The 15,782-nt window shown below is 40.1% G+C and overlaps 1 protein-coding gene across 1 annotated transcript; it reads left to right on the forward strand.

The window, feature by feature from the left end:
* The first annotated feature begins 2,530 nt into the window (after window positions 1–2,530).
* On the forward strand, window positions 2,531–3,587 carry LOC109678048 (IQ domain-containing protein F5-like). The gene is made up of 2 exons (XM_074059291.1): window positions 2,531–2,542; window positions 3,138–3,587. The coding sequence occupies exons 1-2, from the start codon at window positions 2,531–2,533 to the stop codon at window positions 3,585–3,587; spliced, it is 462 nt and encodes a 153-aa protein (XP_073915392.1).
* The last annotated feature ends 12,195 nt before the right edge of the window (window positions 3,588–15,782 follow it).

Consider the following 15,782-nt stretch of genomic DNA (forward strand, 5'->3'; position numbering starts at 1 on the left):
GGTCCCCTAAACTTAATGTCAATTTACAAATAGCAGAAGGGTTTTTGCAGAAAAGGAAGTAAAGGTTTATTAATCTTGTCAGGCAAAATGACTGTATGAGCTGATACCTTAAAGAAAAAGAAAAAAAACCCTACAGTCCTACTGGTGGGGGGAGAGTGAAGTACTGGTTTTTAAAGAAAGGCCCAGGCACACAAGCTTCTGGGTGTGAGGGCCAGGGTGTGGCTTTGGGCAGGGTGGTGGCCGTAGGTCTACTTAGTCTCTGATGTACCGGTGTCAATCTCCAGAGTTGTATCCTTTGTTGTTTTGGACATTTTAAAATTTGTTTTTTATTCCCATGGTCAGTAAGATAAGGAGAGGAGCACAACCATCTTGTCTGGAGCTGTAGGCACATTTTTGAGTTCTAGGACAATGAGATAGAAAAAAAAACCCATCATTTTAAAACTGTCACTGAAAGTAGACTGGTCAGTAAAGTGAGTTTAGATATTGGGCTAAAGCTGTAATTGTGAGCATGTGTAGGTGTCTGATCCCATTACAGTATTGCTGGGTATTATTTGATTACATGAAAATGACTAATTCTTTCTCTAGTCATGTTTTTGTAGGTATTTGTGTTGTTTCCACTTTTGACCTACTAGTCAAAAGAATGCTGCTAGAACATCATGCACGTGCATTTTGGAGACACGTTTTCATTTTTCATCTGTAAGTGCCTAGGAGTGGAACTATTCAGTTACTGGGTGGATGCATATAAAACTTTATTAAAAACTGCCAAGCCACTCCCATGGTGCTTCTGCTGTTCCTTGACTTTCCACCAACAGGATGGGAGAGTTGCTGCTTGTCTGTGTCCGTTGTCATTCAGTGCTGTCCGTGTTCCTTATTTTAGCCATTTCTAGGATGTCTGGGGGATATCTCACTGTGCCTCATGTAAACAATGTGTCTGAGCCACTTCTAAATCTCCTTTTGTAAATCATATGTTGAACATTTTGTCACAAACTTTTTCTATCATTATTTCACTCCATTGTATGATTGATCTGAAATCCATGTATTGAATTCCCTACAGATAGTAAATTTTCTCAACTTTGTCTTTTCAACTGGACCAAAATGACTAACTTTATACACCTTTATTCCAATGAAACACTGTTTTTAGTGCCTTACTTTTTTTTTTTTTTTTGGTGGTACTAGGGTTTGACATATGGCCTCACACTTACTAGGCAGGTGCTCTACCACTTGAGCCACTCTGCCAATCCTTTGTGTGTGTGTGTGTGTGTGTGTGTGTGTGTGTGTGTGTGTGAGTGTGGTGTTGAATATTTTTGAGATAGGGTCTTGTGAAATATTTGCCAGCCAATCCTCCTGATCTCTGCCTCTTGAGTAGCTAGGATTACCAGGCATGGGCCACTGGCACCAGGCCAGTGTCTCATTGTGTAGCTCAGTCTCAAGCATATCTTCAGGAAAGCATGAACATTTCCACTAAAGAGTGTCCAACTCTTGGAAGTCTTCTTGGTGCCTGTATCATAGATGCCCTTATGACATCATTGGACTCTCCCTTCCCACACTCTTCCTGCCAGACTTGTGGCTGGAAGGAAGCAGACCTAAGATGATGGACCCACCCTAACTCTAACCATGGGCAGTTGAGGGGATTGCAGACCTGAGGAGATTTGACCATCTATCTCCAAAACATGGGCGGTTGTTGTGGTGTAAGAGACAGCTGGTACACTCAAAATTTACATAGTTAATCAGGACACAAGCACTAGAGATCCCGGCAACTGAGGAAATTGAGTGCTAGAATTGGTACCTAGTTATACAAAGATCAACCTACCCACACTTCTCCCCTTTAACTCTGGTTACAGAAAGATGCTGGGTGCTGTACCTTTAATGAAGAAGTTGTGTACCGGGTGAAAAAAACAAAAAGGAAAAAGAAAAAGGAAAAAGAGGAAAAACCTGCACCCCCACCCCGTCCAAAGGTAGGTGGTGTAGGCCTCCAAGGTTAGGGGTGACCCTTGATCTGCCACCTCTCTTGCACGTGTGGTTCAGACTGATGATGGTCTTCTCTGTGGCCCACAGCCTGGAATGGTCATGGGATTTATTGTCTCAACAGGACACATGTATGAGTGGAAAGTCATGTTATTAACTATTACTCAGAACACCCATCAGAAACCAAAAACGTCCCAGCCATCTAGGACAAATGATTGTCCTATCCAAAGCCCTATCCTGTCCTTGGCTGGCTTCTCCAGCTGCCTTACCAGCTTGAGAAAGGCAGTTGGCAGAGACCTGCAGACTTGGTGTGGGGAGGAGAAACCCAGAGAGTGAGAACCAAACCATGCAAAGCTGGGAGTCAGGTGGTGAGGGCTGTGTTTGGGGAATGTATGGCAAAGCAAAGAGAAACCCACGTCTAGAATTGTACAGGAGTAAGTGTGTGTGTGCACATGTATATTTGTGCTAACTGATGTTTATGGTGCGGGAAGCAAAAGAAGTGAAAATAGGAAATAGATGAGAAAGACCCCAAACTGTGTGGAGAAGAGAAGCTTTTAATATTAGCATGAGCAAGACGGTAAGAACAGGTTGTGGATTGAGGTGGAGCCTGGGGAGAGTGGGAGGAGCAAAGGATGTCACTTCCCCTTAGGTGGAAGGGTCTAAAGGGGAGGTCATGGGCTCTCTTTTTTTGCAATTCTGTGGTTTGAACTCAGGGCCTCCAGCTTGCTAGGGAGGCACTCTATCACTTGAGCCACGCTGCCAGCCCCAGGTGGATCCCATGAATCTAAGTGTACACCAGGTCCAGGTGAGGGCACAAGCCCAGGTGCACTTCATTGTATAATGGGAACAGAGAGACTCAGCGGTCAAGGTGATGTGTGTCCATTAACTGACATGACTTTCACTGACATGGCAGCCAGAGGCAGGGATACCTTCCTGCTCTCCCAGGTCCCACTGCTCAGCCTTGCACAGTGCTCATAAACTTCAGAGGAAGAGATGATCATTGACAGGCTCAGGACCCCTTCCTGGCACACCCTGGAGCTTAGAGAGGTGGGGAATATGTTCTGAGTGTCCTTTTATTTTGGTGGTACTGGGGTTTGAACTCAGCGCCTCACACTTGCTAGACCACTTGAGCCACTCAGCCAGCCCCTGAGTGTCCTTTCTTAACCTTCCAGCCCACTTTCCAGACAAAGAAGCCTCCTGCTAACAGTGAACTCGCAGCCAGAAAGATCCAGGCCTGGTGGCGAGGCACGCTGGTGCGCCGGACGCTACTGCACGCGGCCCTCCGAGCTTGCATCATTCAGTTCTGGTGGAGGAAGACTCTGGCCAGGCTGCTGGAGAAGAAACGGAGGCAGATGCTGGAGTCGTTTGTGCGGCAAGAACGGGCAGCTGTGACGCTGCAGTCCTGGATCCGAATGTGGTTCATCCGCCTGCAATACTGTCGTTTGCTCAACGCTGTCCGCATCATCCAGGCTTTTTGGCGGTGGCATAGTTGCCATGCTCGTGGCGCTTTGGGGGGAAGCTATGAGCTCACAGCAAGCCAACTAAAACTCCAGCTTGATATCTTTATGGGGCCACAGATTTGTCGGATTATGGACTGCATCCCCTTTCCAATAAAACACTAACTCGGTCTGCTCCACATATGTGTCACTGTATCTTTGTTACACAAGCTCCTGGAAGTCCCTGTCTCAGCAAAGGGTCAGGGGAAATTACACAAAGCATCTCACACGTTTGCTCTGGGATATCAGATATATGGGAGCTCCTGGTGCTGCAGGATCAGGGTCCAGTGACTGAGTCACCAGAGGTGTGGGAGGGTTGGGGAGAGATGCAGGGTTGCCAAGGCAACCAACTCAAGAGATGCTCCTCCACTGTGGTCTATGTAAATGATCCCCTCTACTTGTGCAGTATGGAGACCTGTGCCATCCTTCACTCTTCATCCTCCAATGTTTCCTCACTGAATTTAGAACAAGTTCAAAAGCCCTCCCTATTGTCCACATGACCCTACATGGTCTGGCCCTGGCCATTTCACTTCCCCAGTGCCTGCTCTAGTCATCAAAGCAAAACACCCCAAGCTGTTCCCAGAGTCTGCACTTGCCACCTGCCCCCCTAGTGTGTCCTCTACTGAAGGAGCACTCTTTCTCCATTCAGGTTTGTGTCTGCACAAATGCTCCCTCTGGTGGGGGAAGGCTCCTTTTTGCCCCTGATTCACATGGGCACCTGCCCACCTCCTGTTGGCTCCAGCTCCTGACTCTGCTGTCCTGTGTGTGATGCCCTCATCAGGGCCTGAGGTTATCTTAGCTCCTTGTCTACTTTCTGTCCCTCCCATCAAAGGGTCAGCTACAGGAGAGCTGGGCTCTGTACCAGGACCTCACAGTGCCTGACATCCAGGGGTTCTGGCCTTCCAACTAGCCAGTTCTAAGCTGTTTGCCTGCCTTTCCCTTCCTTTCCACAGAAATACCAATAAGACAGGCCTAACTGTCCTGTTGCTCCCACAAAACCTGGAGCTCCCTCTGTGACCCTGAGGGCACACAGGGAGCCTTCTCCAGGACAGATTAATGCAATAAACTTTGTTTCCTGATCTCCTCTGTGTCTTATTAACCGTCAAATGAAAGAATACAAAACTGTGTGTGTTTGTACAATTAAGCAAAATTCACATAAGACTAACCATCTATAGTTTAGCCATGTAAGATTAATCATTAACAAAAAGATTAACAAGTCAGCAGATCTAGTATATTCACCTTATTAAGTGATCATTATCTATATTTTTAAAAAAAAAAAAAAGAAAATTGTTTTGTGGGACTGGGGTTTGAATTAAGGGCTCCATGCTTACAAAGCAGGACAGCACCATTTGAATCACACCTCCAGTACCTTTTGCTCTGGTTATTTTGGAGATGGGGGTCTCTAGAACTGTTTTCCAGAGCTGGACTCAAACTGCAAGCCTCCTGATCCTAAGTGGCTAAGATTACAGGTGTGAGCCATCAGCACTAAAATATTTTTTTACCTTAAAAAGAAAATCCTGTACTCATTAAGCAACTATTCCCCATTACCCGACTCCTCCAGGACCTGCATCCCCAAAATGTACATTCCATGTCCATAGATTTACCTGGTCTGCCTAGTCATATAAAGAGAATCATAATCATACATTATTTGTGTCCTGCTTCTTTCACTGAGCATAGTATTACAAAGTTTATTAATGCTGTAGCAAGCATGGGTACTTCATGACTATACAATATTCCAGTGTGTGGATATATCACACTGGATTTGCATAAGCCTGTTAATGGATATTTGGATTGTTTGCACTTTGGGCTCTTATGAATTATGACACTATGAATGGTTAGCAGTTATACCATTTCACAATCCCACCAGCCATCTACACTGATTCTGATTTTTGTATATCCTTGTCATTTTTTTTCAAAAATGACTACACACCATGCAAAACTAGTTTCAGCCATAAAGGATGCCACATGGCCCTGCTGTTCATGCACAGACTCATTACCATCTCATTGTAATATTGTGACCTAACATTATATTGTTATATTCCCAACCTCCAGTACCATCCTGGCCTGGTATGCTTCTGACCCAGTCTGAAACTAGATCATATAAAGATTAAAGGAATGCAGTCCCTCATCTCCAGGATGGACCCAACTCGCACCCTGGAAAAAGTGATGAATAATCTCTCACTATCAAAAATCCTCTCCTTTTCCCTTTACTCTTAAAAGGGACCTTCATCTTTTGTTCCAATAGGAAACTGATCTGTGAGCTATTTCTCCCCAAAGAATATACCTTCCTTCACTGCATAATCAGCACTCAGTTTTATTGGGTTCATAATTTGAGAGGGAGAAAGAATCCAGTTTGGGTGAGCCCCAATAAGGGGCTGTGAGGTCTGATTAGCCATATGCCCCCAGTACCTGAAAGTAAGACAGGTATGCTTGCTCCCAGAAAACAAGCAGGGATGCCCAACCCTTCAGTGGTCCTGCTTCTGGGAGTTGAGAGATGTTTTTGTGGTGGAACCAACCCTCCAGTTTTGAAATCTGCTCCTAGAGGGAAGAGATCACTCTGCTGTGGACTCCAGGCCCCTAGTAAGGATCTGGGAGTTGGGGTTCAATTTTCAGGACATTTCTGGAAGCCTTCTAATATCAGAATCTACATTTGATAATGTATATGTCCTGTTATAATGTTTATCTACATATCTTGTCCTTAGCAGTGTTTCCTTTTAATGCTATTCAGCACTGTTACTCTATGGTTAAAGGGAAGTTTACAGCCTATCTGACTGCCTGTGTCCTATCCTGTTCTCTGAAGCTGTTTCCAGTGCTTCAAAAATATCCCTTCCTCTAGGAAGATGGCAGATTAGAGATACCCAACACTTTCCTGTGTCTCCATGAATCTCAAAGAGGGTGGTGTGCACCAACAACAGGTGTTGGCGAGGATGCGGGGGAAAAGGAACCCTCTTACACTGTTGGTGGAAATGTAAACTAGTACAACCACTCTGGAAAAAAAATTTGGAGGCTACTTAAAAAGCTAGACATCGATCTACCATTTGATCCAGCAATACCACTCTTGGGGATATACCCAAAAGACTGTGACACAGGTTACTCCAGAGGCACCTGCACACCCATGTTTATTGTGGCACTATTCACAATAGCCAAGTTATGGAAACAGCCAAGATGCCCCACCACTGACGAATGGATTAAGAAAATGTGGTATCTATACACAATGGAATTTTATGCAGCCATGAAGAAGAACGAAATGTTATCATTCGCTGGTAAATGGATGGAATTGGAGAACATCATTCTGAGTGAGGTTAGCCTGGCCCAAAAGACCAAAAATCTTATGTTCTCCTTCATATGCGGACATTAGATCAAGGGCAAACACAACAAGGGGATTGGACTTTGAGCACATGATAAAAGCAAGAGCACACAAGGGAGGGGTGAGGATAGGTAAGACACCTAAAAAATTAGCTAGCATTTGTTGCCCTTAACGCAGAGAAACTAAAGCAGATACCTTAAAAGCAAGTGAGGACAATAGGAAAAGGGGACCAGGAACTAGAGAAAAGGTTAGATCAAAAAGAATTAACCTAGAAGGTAACACCCACGCACAGAAAATCAATGTGAGTCAATGCCCTGTATAGCTATCCTTATCTCAACCAGCAAAAACCCTTGTCCTTCCTGTTATTGCTTATACTCTCTCTACAACAAAATTAGAAATAAGGGCAAAATAGTTTCTGCTGGGTATTGAGGGGGAGGGGAGAGGGAGGGGGTGGAGTGGGTGGTAAGGGAGGGGGTGGGGGCAGGGGAGAGAAATGAACCAAGCCTTGTATGCACATATGAATAATAAAAGAAAAAGGGAAAAAAATGAATAATAAAAGAAAGAAAAAAAAGAGGGTGGTGTGGAAAGGCACAGGAGTGCAGTAGACAGAGACTAGGCAAAATTCAAAGATATGGAACTTTAGATTTGTGAAAGAAACAATGAACCCGAACATCAAGCAGAGACAAAATGGTAAGGAAGGAGGAAAATCCCCTTTAGTAGGGCTTTAAGCAAAACAGAAATGAAAGCCTTGGTGATCTACATAAATGCCCAACATGGCATCCTGCAAAAACTCAGTTTAAGATAGGCAATCTGTGATCTGTATAGCAAGCAGACACTGAAGAAGGGGCCCTCTGTGCTTTCTAGCCTGCTCACTGTTGCTGTGGTGGGGAATCATCTTAAGAGAGGTTTTACAGTCAAACCTTTCAGGCAGAGGGAGCAGAAGCCTTTGCATTCATCCAAACCCCAGGGGCTCTCCTTTTGTGCTGGCTTAAACAAGTGACCTCTTCAAGAATCAGTGTGTGTTCAGAAAACTGTGACTTGGATGCAGACCCAGGGACACAGGTCTATGTGGTGGGAAGTGTGGGCACTGCTGCAGAAGGAAGTAGAGGGCACTTACATTTGGGGACTGTAGCCTGACCTCTGGGAAAAAGAGCAGTACAGGTGTGGGAATGCAAGCAGGGCACTGGGACAGAGAACAACATGGGCAGGGCACATGTGATAACTCAGTGCCATGCCTTGTCCCCACACCCCACCCCTTACCCCCCAGAATGGATTGCTTTGATTTGACTGCTTTCTACATTTTCAGAGTCCCAGAAACATTTGGTGGAAATGCAGCCCCTGACTGGGCATTGGCAAGACACTTCTGGTGAGAAGGGGCATCCAACTAGGAGTCTATGGGCTCAGCTAGTGGCTCAGGGCAGCTCCCATACTTGACATGTTTCCTGGCCTGTATAAGGAGAACACTGGCAGGAATTGAGTCCAGCACCAGTCATAGGAGCATGGGTACCTCAATGGGAAAGGCAGGGCAGAGCTCAGCCTGCAAATAGCTCTCTCTGGTCTATCCTGTTTGGACTTCAGAGAAAAAAATGACTCAATATCATCCTGCTCCCACACTAAGTAAACTGCAAAGTGACAAACTTGGAGAAAAATTGAAGTCTTTCCCATTCCCCATCTCCTTGGCATAGAGGAATGACTGACTTTTTTTTCTTTTGAGTGTTTTATCTTGCTCTGTATTTTTTAATTTTGTTTTCCCTTACTTTTATGTCTCATACCATTATCCCATATGGTTTTCCTCTCATTTCTATCTTGCTTCTTCTGTACTTTTTCTTTTTATTATTTAATTATTAATACTTTTATTTTGCTAATTTTTATGCATTATTGAATATTTATGAAAAACAAAGGATAGAAAATCTGACCATAAACAGGGACAAAGCAGATTCATATCTGGCACCATCTGCAATGTAGGATAGAGATTTTTTCCATCCATCTCCTATATATAAGAGGTCTCTTCCACTGCACTCTGCAGGTAATAGTTTAGTGCCCCTCATCCAGTGGCTGAAGACTTTCATTTCATAAGATCTAGGGTCTAGGTGGGGATTTCTGCTTTTCTTGCAGAAAGGATCTCTCCTTGCTCCAGGCCTGCAGCATTGACAGAAGCTGCTTCTTCAATTCTGCCTGCCATTTACTTTATTAATTTATAAATTCCTAGTTTATACGGTAAGCATCTTAACTCCTTTCTTTATTTTTATTGGGGGAGTTGTTGTTTATAAATATTTTACTATATTTAAATATATATGCTCTGTTTTTTGAATTATTGATATTGTTACTGTGGCTTGATTTCTCTCCTCTGAGTAGTAGTGGGGATTGAGACCTTAAATGAATTGAAGGCTTCTCACCAAGAAAAACCCCCAAATAAAACTAGAAGTATCCATCACAACAGATGTACAAATAGCAATGTAGAAACACAAGAAATAAAAAAAGAAAGGCAAGATGCCTCTTCCAAAAGTTCATAACTCTTCAATAACTAAATTCAAAGATACTGAAATAGTTGAAATGTCAGACAAAGAATTCAAAAGTCTAGTTTTTAAAAAACCTCAAAGGGATTCAAATAAACAGATAAATGAAGGAAAGAAGTCAATTCAAGACTTGGATGAGAAATTCAGCCACTTACTTTTCAGAATAAGATTCTGAAAAAAAATAGAAATTTTGGAAAAGTTTAATATATCAAATTTTAAAACTCAGTGGGAACCATCACCAAGAGACTAGATCAAGCAGAAGAAGGAATATCATGAATTGGAGACAAGGCTGAGAAATTATTATATTAAGATAGCAATAAAAGTTGAAAAGGAACTATGTCCACAACTTTCAAAAACTCTGGACATAATAAAGAGACCAAATCTAATAATCTTTGGTATAGCATAAGGAATTAAGATATGAGCTAAAGGCACAGAAAGCCTATTCAATGAAACTATTTCCCAATGCTAAGGAAAGATATGGACATCCAAGTACAACAGACATTTGGAACCCCAAATAGACATGACCAGAAAAGAACCTCTCCATGTTACATTATAGTTAAAATGCCAAGAACAAAAAAAGAAAATTGGAAGCTGCAAGAGAGAAGCACCAAGTTACTTACAAAGACAAACCTGTCAAAGTAATAGCAGAACTCTCAGCAGAAACCCTAGGCTGATGTATTTCAAGCCATTAAACAAAAACCTTGTCAGCCAAATTACTATATCTGGCAAAGTTATCCTTTAAACACAATAGAGAAATAAAAACCTTCCAAGATAAACACAAACTAAAAAAATTCATGACCCCTATGCCAAGAAGATACTTAAAGAAATTCTACACATAGATGAGGAAGAAAGACAGTCATAATCATGAGAGCTCAGGAAAGAAAATTTCTTTCTCATAAGAAAACTATTATGAGAAGAATAGATGAACAAATGAGAATTAGGAAAGAATGAAACATTTTAAAGTGAATGGTAAACCAGCAAACTCTAAAGGAAAAAGAAAAAACAAAAAATTACAGGATTTACCACATACACCTCGATAATAATAACCCTGAATATAAATGGTCTTACCTCTCTAATTAAATGATGCAGGCTGGCTGATTGGATTAAAAACCATGATCCAACTGTTTTCTGTCTGCAAGAAACTCATTTCACTGGCAGACTGAAAGTGAAAGGATGGAAAATGATATCCTAGGCAAATGGAATTCAAAAGTGAGTAGTAGTAGCAATATTCATATCTGACAAAGCAGGTCTTAAGCAAAAATTAGAAGAAATAAAGAAGGCCATTATCTAGTAATAAAAGGAACAATCCTTCAAGAATATATAACAATTAGAGTAAATATATATACACAGAATATTGGTATGCCCAATTTCATAAAACAAACACTACTGTACATAAAGGAATAGACAGATCCAGACAGAATCATAATGGAAGATTTCAATATCCCAACCCCATAAATAGATAGATCATCCAGACAAAATATTAACAAAGATATTTCAGAGTTAAACTGTACCGCAGATAAACTGTACCACAGACATACACAGAATATTCCATCTAACAGATGCTGAATACACATTCTTCTCAGCAGTTCGTGGAACTTTGTCCAAAATAGATCACATTTAAGGCCATAAAATGGACTGGAGGTGTGGCTCACGCTGTAGAGCATCTGCTTTGCAAACGTGAAGTTCTGAGTTCAAACCCCAGTCTGACCAAAACAAAGGCCATAAAATATGTCTTAACAAATACAAAATCCTGTAACAGTCTTGTATCTTATCCGATTATAATGAAATAAAACAAGAACTCAACAGCAAGAGAAACTATAAAAACATATGCAGATTGAATAATATACTTTTGAATGATTGGTGGATTGTGGAAGTAATTAGGGTAGGGGAAGATTAAAAAACTTCCCACATAAGACTGGAGGCATGGCTCAACTGGTAGGGCATCTACCTAAAAAGTGTGAGGCCCTCAAACCCCAGTACAGCAAAACAAAACAAAACAAAAAACCTTCCCATGATCAAATGAAAGTGAAAACACCACTCAACAGAATCTGTGGCTATAAAGCCTACATTAAAAAAGTCAAAGAGATCTGCAATAAATAACTTAATGGTATGAAATAAATAACCTGATAATATAGCTCACGTCCTTAGAAAAGCAAGAATAAGTAAATCCCCAAATTAATAGAAGGAAAGAAATAATAAAGATTAGAGCTAAAATTAATGAAATGAAAACCAAAAAAAAAAAAAAAAGCAACACAAAGGAACAATGAAACAAAGAGTTAGTTCTTTGAAAAGATAAATAAATAGACTAATCCTTAGCCAAACTAAGGGTATCTGGGTAGAGATCCAGAGGAATCAAAGTCAGACAGCTTACTATAGATATGCCTGCTCACCCAGACATAACACTATTCACAATAGCCAAGTTATGGAATTAGCCTAGGTGCCAACCAATGGATGAAGGGATAAAGAAAAGGTGCTACATACACACATTGAAGTATTTTGCTGCCATAAAGAACAATGTTACATCATTTGTAGAAAAAACAGATGGAACTGGACATCATGTTAAGCAAAATAAGCCAGACTCAGAAAAACAAATATCAAATGTTTCCTTTCATATGGAGACTCTACATTTTAAAAAAAGACACAAAGGTACCAGGGAGACTATTTGGGAAGAGGAAGGGAACTAGCAGGAGGGGGAGGGGGGTCAAGACAGGGTAATGGTATGAATATAACCAAATGTCATAATTAATTTTGAGTAATTAATGCACATTTAAAAAATAACAGGTAAATACAAAATAGATATTTGGGGAAAAGAAATGTGGGGGGAGGTGAAGGAAAGAGAGAGAGAGAGAGAAAGAGAGATCAAATAAAATCAGAGATGAAAAAAGGTCAACAGATAACACTGAAACCAATGGGATCATTAGGGAATAATTTTTAAAATTATGCTCCAAAAAATTAGAAAGTCTAGAAGAAATGGATAAACTTCTAGACACATATGGACTATCAAAATTGAGGGTGTAAAACACTTAGTAGGTCTATAATGGGCAGTAACTCTGAAGCAGTAATAAAGTCTCCCAATAAAGTAAGTCCTAGGAATGGACAGGTTCACTAATGAATTCTACCTGACTTTTAAACAAGAACTAACACCAATACTCCTCAAACTATTTTATAAAAATAAAGGGAAGGAATACTTCTAAACTCATTCTACAAAGCCAGTATTACCCTGATGCCAAAATCACATAAGGACACAACAAAGAAAACTAATGACCATTTTTCTTGATGAACATAGACACTAAAACCCTTGCAAACAAAATTCATCAACTTATTAAAAAGATCAATCATCATTATCAAATTGGTTTCATTCTATGGATGTAAGGGTGGCTAAACATATGCAAATTCATAAATGAAATAAGCACATAAATAGAATCAAGGACAAAAAAAATCACACGATCGTCTCAATAGATGCAGAAAAACACCTTAGCAAAATTCAACATCTCTTCATGATAAAAGCCCTGAACAAACTAGGAACAGAAAGGACATGCCTCAACGTAATAAAGTCTACATATGATAAATATACAGTCAACATACTAAGTGGGGAGAAACTGAAAACATTTCCTCTAAAATCAGGAATGAGATAAGGGAGTCTACTCCCTCCACTCTTACTCAATAGAGTGCTTAAATTCTTAGCCAAAGCAATAAAGCAAGAGAAAGAAATGAAAGCGATACAAACAAGAAAGGAAGAAATCAAGTTTTCTGTTTGCAAATGATATGATCCTATACTTAAAAGTCCCTAAGGACTCCACCAGAAAACTCTTAGATCCAATAAACAATTTTAACAAAGTAGCAGGATCCAAGTCATCATATGAAATTGGAAACTTTTCTATACACCAACAATGAACTCTCTGAGAAAGAAATCAGGGAAACAATCCCATTCATAATAATTTCAAACAGACAATCAATAAAATACCTACATATAAACTTAACCAAATACATTAAAGACTTACTTCAATAAAAACTACGAAACACTGAAGAAAGAAATAAAGGACACTAGAAGATAAAAAGACCATTGATATTCATGGATTGGCAAAATTAATATTGCGAAAATGGCCATGTTACTGAAAGTGAGTTACAGATTTGTTACAATTCCCATCAAAATTCTAGTGACATTCTTTACAGAATTAGTGAAAACAATCCTAAAATTCCTATGGAAGCACAAAAGTCCCAAATAGCAAAGGCAATCCTGAGCGTAAAAGAGCAATGCTGGAGGTATCACAATACCTTATTTCAAACTATACCGAAGAGTGACAGTAAAAAAAAAAAAACAGCCTAGTTACTGATGCAAAAACCAAAAAGAGTCATAATAATAAAAACTGCTTAGCTACTGGCACAAAAATAGACATAGAGAGCCATGGAATAGAATAAAAAACCCAGAAAAAAAGGCTACACAGCTATAGGCGTCAGATTCTTGACCAAGGTGCCAAAAACCATAAATTTGAAAAGAAGACATCCTCTGTAACAAGTGGTGCTGGGAAAAAGGACAGCCGTATATCCACTGAAACCTGATCTCTATCGATCAAAAAACAGCTCAAAATAGATCAGAGACCTTAATGTAAGCCCTGAAACTTTGAAACTACTAAAAGAAAACACAGCAGAAAGATACAGGCACAAGCAATGACTTGTTGAATAGGACTCTAATAGTTTAGGAAATAAGAGCAAGAATTGACAAGTGGGATTGTATCAAATTAAAAGTCTTCTACAGAACAAAAGACACAGTTAACAAATTGGAGAAAGCCTATAGAATGGGAGAAAATCTTTTCAGCTAATTCATCTGATAGGTGAGTAATATCCAAGATATATAAAAACTCAAAAAGTAAACACTAAAAGAGCAAATATCCAATTAATAAATGGGCAAATGAATTGAACAGACACTTTTCAAGTGAAGATGTACAAAATGGTCAATAAACACCTTGGAAAACATTCAACATCTATAGCCATTAAGGAAATGCAAATCAGAACTATACTGAGATTCCAGCTCACTTCAGTCAGAATGGCTACCATCAAGAAAACAAAAACCAACAAATTCTGGCAAGGATGCAGGGAAAAAGGAGCCCTTATATACTATTGGTGGGAATTAATCTAGCCTCTATGCAAATCATTATGGAGGTTCCTCAAAAAGTAAAAATAGAACTACCTATGATCCAGCTATACCACTTCTGAGTGTGTACTTAAAAGAATCAAAGTTAGTTTGCTGTAGAGATAACTGCATGCCCATCTTTACAGCAGCGTTATTCATAATAGCTAAGTTATGGAACCAGCCTAGGTGGCCATCAACGAATGAGTGGATAAAGAAAATATTGTATATACACACATTGGAGCATATTCAGTCATAAAGAACAAAATCATTTACAGGAAAATGGATGTAACTGAAGCTCATGTTAAGAAAAATAAGCCAGACTAAGACAAATACCACATTTTCTTTCTTATGTGGATTTGAGGGGAAAAAATTTAAAAATTCATGAAACCTAAAGGGTGACCATCAGGGATATGGAAAGGGAAAGGGGGAGTAAGATTTAAAAAGAGTCATAGAGGGGGTAAATATGATCAAAGTACGTTATATCCATGTATGGAAATGCCACAATGAAACCCATTACATTGTACAGTTAATATATGCTAATAAAAATTAGCCCTCCTTCTTTACTGATTCTCCTCTCTCCTCTGTCTCTACTTATCTCTGTCATTCCCTTCATTAAGGACTTCCCTTTCCTGAGGGGAATGCTTAGAACTCCCTTCACTTGCATTTGTTGGTAATAATTCTGAGGAATGTTTCTATCCACCCACTTCCCTTTCAAACTTTCATTTTCCACACAGTTTCAGCTCTGCTATTTTTGGTCCAAACAAAGCTCTATTAGATTGTTTAGCTTCTCCACTTACAAGATTGATGGTTTCATTTGTACATATCACAGCTCCTAAGATCCTATATCTGGGAGATGGAAATTTATATCTCAAGAACCAACTTTTTACCCTTCCTTTCGGAACTTTTGTCACTAGAGGATTATGTCCTATTTTGTCTTTGTTCTCACTGCTGCTGTTGGGTGTACTCTAATCCTCACAGAAAGCAGTTTTTTGCCCCCTGCATTTCCACCTTTGTTACTATGTGAAATACTTTTGTGGACACAGAAGAGCAAGAGAAAATTATTGGGGGATTAGTGTAGGCAATTGCCTCGGGGAAACTGGAAGTAAGTTTGCAACTAAAATCAGAAGTATGGGCAGACAGGTCTCAGACCCAGAGAATTAGAGGTTCTTTATATATCATCTCCTGACACAAGGAAACAACTCATTTTCTACTCCAGTATGGCTTGACTTTGAGATGAATTGGGGGTTAGGAAAATGTGGCCAAACAATGGATCTTTAGATTATAACATGATTTTACAATTGGACTTATATTGACAAAGGTTAAAGAAATGGGATGAGACTCTATATGTTCAGTTCTTTATGGCTGTC

This window comes from Castor canadensis, chromosome 17 (assembly GCF_047511655.1).
Source record: "Castor canadensis chromosome 17, mCasCan1.hap1v2, whole genome shotgun sequence".
In the NCBI taxonomy this organism is placed as follows: Eukaryota; Metazoa; Chordata; class Mammalia; order Rodentia; family Castoridae; genus Castor; species Castor canadensis.